Here is a 4716-nt window from a genome sequence, read left to right as displayed (position 1 = left end):
TATGTATTATTTCATAGTGTATTGTATTGTGTTGTGTTGTATTGTATCGTATTGTATTATTTTAATAAATATAATATTTAGATAAATTGTATTATTTTTCATCGTTACATAATATCACGTATCCATAATTTGATAAACCTACGAGAAATTGTAGGGTACGAAATAGAAGTACTATAAAAAGGTAGGGTAATTAATAAAATAGAATTATTAAATAATAAGTAAAGACAAAATGAGAAGAAAATATTAATGTATTGACGTGATCACACTAAATTAATCGTTACACAAAATAAATATTTTGTTGTTACCTAACGATGAATTTAAATGATACAATACAATCTAATTTAAATAACAACAAAATAAATATTATATTTAAACTAATAATATAATACAAACAACGGTAACCACCATCCAAATAAGAGGTTACCGAATCAATCTATGTTCCAATAATCAGTAGAATCATCATCCACTTTTTTTTATTAAAAAAAAATAAAAAATGTAACTCAGTCAAAACAGATCCACAATCATATTTCGTGTTTATAGACATTAAGCATGGTTAAATAATCTTTAATAAATTATGGAACATAAATGTCTGCAGAAGTATTCTTGAATTTTTTAAAAGCTGTCAATTTTAGGATGATTAGGCAAGGATTATGACAATGATTGTAGGTACAATTATTATGGAAATTTTAGTTAATTATGCTGGTAAGAGGTAGATAATTATGAGAAGAGAGTAAATTTGAATTTAATTTAGTTATTTGTATGGAGTGTGGACATGTGTGCAGGTATCCAGGCATTGAAATATCAATTTTGCAATAACTTTGTCATTAAATGCTTTCACCTACACTGCGCTTATTTTGAGAAGATGTAGTTTTGAATAGCATTTAATGCTCACTTTTTTCTCTTCTTTCACTCTCTTTTTCTCCTATGTTCATCACCACTTCATTTGAGTCTAATTAACACCGCCACCGATAACTTTGAGAGCAAAAGGGCTACGAAATGCAGCAGCTCCTTGGGTACAAATTAGGTTTAATTTTATTGAACAGACACGGAGGGTATTATAATATATAATTTGATACTAAGTTTTTGTGAGCAAAGTTGTGAAGTTTGATCCCACCCATGGTATGTTGGGTTTGTGTTTCATAAATCAACTCACGACACTATGGAGAAAGAGGAGTGGTATTTTCCTTCTGACAAAGGGATAAAGGTGACTTTTTATTTGTGTTCTTGCGTTTAACCGTAGTGGCTTGATTTTTAATTTCTGTAATGGACAGTTTTAACATGTCCTGTTTGGTAATGTGGAAATGTAGATACCTTGTAAAAGTTTTTTTGCTCCTTGTGGTATTTTCAAAAGTTTCAGGGTTGGGATCAATGTCTTCAATTGCTATTTCTTATGGTGAATATGGTTCTGTTTTCTGTGGGTTGAAGTCAGATGGATCTCATCTGGTCACCTGCTATGGCTCTACTTCTTCTATAATCTATTCAACTCCAGCTCATTTCCCTTTTATTGGTCTAACTGCTGGAAATGGCTTTGTCTGTGGACTTCTCATGGACTCCTACCAGCCTTATTGTTGGGGAAAAAGTAATTTTGTACAAATGGGAGTGCCTCAGCCCATGATCAAAGGCTCCCAATACATAGAAATATCTGCAGGTGAAAATCATTTGTGTGGTCTAAGGCAACCCTTAATGGGCAAGCATAGGAACACTTCACTTGTCGATTGCTGGGGTTATAACATGACCAGAAACAATGAGTTTGAAGGCCAGATCCACTCTATTTCAGCTGGTTCTGAGTTCAATTGTGCTTTGTTTTCTGTCAACAAAAGTGTTCTATGTTGGGGGGATGAGACTAGTAGCCAGGTTATTACCCTAGCACCAAAAGATTTGAGATTTATCAAGATTGCAGCTGGGGGATATCATGTCTGTGGGATCCTGGAGGGGGTCAATTCTCAAGTGTATTGCTGGGGAAGGAGCATGAACCTTGAAGAAGAATTCTCTGTTGCTCAACTCAATGTTGAATTGGCAGCCCCTCGCGATCCAATTATATCCGTTGTTGGTGGTAAGTTTCATGCTTGTGGGATTAAGAGCTATGACCGTGGTGTCGTTTGCTGGGGTTACAATGTTGAGAAAAGCACACCACCTCCTAGTGGAGTTAGGCTTTATGAGATAGCAGCTGGTGACTACTTCACTTGTGGAATCCTGGCGGAAATTTCACTCTTGCCTGTTTGTTGGGGCTATGGCTTTCCCTCATCGCTACCACTGGCTGTTTCTCCTGGAGTCTGCAAGCCTAGACCGTGTGCATCTGGCTTCTATGAGTTTAACAATGGAAGTACGACGTGCAAGTCTCCTGATTCTCGCATTTGCCTTCCCTGCACCAATGGCTGCCCTGCTGAAATGTATCAACAGGTTGAATGTACTTCATCTACGGACAGCCAGTGCACATATAATTGTTCAAGTTGTACCTCTGTTGACTGCTTTTCCGACTGTTCCACTGCTATTTCTGGAAAGAAGAATGCGAAATTTTGGTCACTTCAGTTACCAGTAATTGTTGCTGAGGTTGCATTTGCTGTATTCTTGGTGAGTGTTGTATCTCTGACTTCGATCATATATGTTCGCTACAAATTAAGGAACTGTAGATGCTCAGGGAAAGGTCCTTGTCCTAGGAAGAATGGTTCTTTCCCAAAGGAAATTGCTAAAGATAGGGCCGATTTGGATGATCTGAAGATAAGGAGAGCTCAGATGTTTACTTATGAAGATCTTGAGAGAGCAACTGGGGGATTCAAAGAAGAATCACAAGTTGGGAAGGGTAGCTTTTCATGTGTGTTCAAGGGTGTTCTGAAGGACGGTACTGCGGTTGCTGTCAAGAGGGCTATAATGTCATCTGACATGAAGAAGAATTCAAAGGAGTTCCACACTGAGCTAGACTTGCTGTCCAGGTTAAATCATGCTCATTTGCTCAATTTGCTAGGTTATTGTGAAGAAGGTGGAGAGAGACTGCTAGTTTATGAGTACATGGCTAATGGCTCGTTGCATCAACATCTACATGGGAAAAAGAAGGAGCAATTGGATTGGATAAGAAGGGTAACCATTGCAGTCCAAGCTGCTCGGGGAATCGAATATTTGCATGGTTATGCATGTCCACCTGTGATTCACAGAGACATCAAGTCGTCGAACATCCTTATAGATGAAGAACACAATGCTCGAGTGGCTGATTTTGGGCTTTCCTTGCTTGGACCTGCTAATAGCAGTTCCCCATTAGCTGAGTTACCAGCAGGGACACTTGGGTACCTTGATCCGGAGTACTACAGACTACATTATCTTACGACCAAATCTGATGTCTATAGCTTTGGTGTTTTGCTTTTGGAAATTCTCAGTGGTCGGAAAGCCATTGACATGCAATATGATGAGGGGAACATAGTGGAGTGGGCAGTCCCATTAATCAAAGCTGGTGACATAGAAGCAATACTGGATCCAGTTTTGAAACCACCTTCTGATGCTGAAGCTCTTAGAAGAATTGCTAATATAGCCAGCAAATGTGTGAGGATGAGAGGGAAGGAGAGGCCGTCAATGGATAAAGTAACGACAGCTTTGGAGAGAGCACTTGCTCAATTGATGGGTAGTCCAAGCAATGACCAGCCTATCTTGCCAACAGAGGTTGTTCTAGGAAGCAGCAGAATGCACAAGAAGTCTTCATCAAATCGGTCAACCTCAGAAACAACAGATGTTGCAGAAACTGAGGATCAAAGGTTGGTCGAATTCAGAGCTCCTTCCTGGATTACATTCCCAAGTGTTGCATCATCTCAGAGGAGAAAGTCTTCAGTATCGGATGCAGATGTTGAAGCAAAGAATTTAGAAAGTAGGAACTGTGGAAATGGAACTGATGGGTTGAGAAGTTTGGAAGAAGAAATTGGACCAGCTTCTCCTCATGAACACTTGTTCTTGAAACACAACTTCTAATTAACATAACACTAAAAAGGAAAAGCTCTGCAGGTTGATGCTTATTTTATTAGTGGATCAAATGTATACAAGTAAAGGGAAATGTTGTGAATTCTTGATAAATAGAACCCCTGTGATCAAGAATTCCCCACTCAACCATTGGCGATGAGCTTTAGCTACATGTTTGATCGTTTAATTTCTAAGTTCAATCTTTCTTCTGCTTCTTTTTTGCGTTCAATTCTGATAATTTGATGTTTTCTTGGTAAAATAGAGTTCATGATATCATGGACGTGTACTCGATCATTCTGTTGAGTTGGAACTAGATTCGTCTATTCTAATCTTGACCAACTTACATTGAACAAAAAGGTGAAGTCCTTTTCTTTCGAAACTGGAAATAAAAAGGAGAAGGTGGTCTTTTTACTAATTTTTTTAAGAAGTAACTAAAAATTAATATATAAAATTTAGGATATACATGTTGTAAATTGTAATCAGTAATGATCGGTTTATGCAAATATTAGTAATGTAGCGATTTGCTATGAGTTAACGCTTGAGCTGAGAGTCTTTTGGAAACAAACCCTCCTCAGATCTGACTTAGTGGAATTTCGGTGTATATTGTTGTTTATACATGTATTAATTATAGTTATTTCATTTTCTATCTTATATAAAATAATTCATAGATTTTCTCATAATTTATACATGTATTAGTTGTGTGGATTTCTAAATTGTCAAACAAACATCGTATTAATTTTATACATAAATAACTTATTTTCTATCTATATATCAAAT

At 37.1% G+C, this 4716-nt stretch overlaps 1 protein-coding gene across 2 annotated transcripts; it reads left to right on the top strand.

Moving 5' to 3' along the window:
- The first annotated feature begins 778 nt into the window (after window positions 1-778).
- Window positions 779-4133, top strand: LOC129903830 (serine/threonine-protein kinase-like protein ACR4). 2 transcript variants are annotated; one of them, XM_055979344.1, is made up of 2 exons: window positions 779-1204; window positions 1352-4133. In XM_055979344.1, the coding sequence occupies exon 2, from the start codon at window positions 1369-1371 to the stop codon at window positions 3949-3951; it is 2583 nt and encodes an 860-aa protein (XP_055835319.1). In that variant the 5' UTR covers window positions 779-1204; window positions 1352-1368; the 3' UTR covers window positions 3952-4133. The 2 variants fall into 2 exon arrangements, with proteins under 2 accessions (XP_055835319.1, XP_055835318.1); XM_055979343.1 differs by having other exon boundaries at window positions 779-4133.
- The last annotated feature ends 583 nt before the right edge of the window (window positions 4134-4716 follow it).

The sequence above is a fragment of the Solanum dulcamara genome, chromosome 9 (assembly GCF_947179165.1).
Source record: "Solanum dulcamara chromosome 9, daSolDulc1.2, whole genome shotgun sequence".
Lineage (NCBI taxonomy): Eukaryota > Viridiplantae > Streptophyta > Magnoliopsida > Solanales > Solanaceae > Solanum > Solanum dulcamara.
This window is presented reverse-complemented; position numbering and strand designations above follow the sequence as displayed.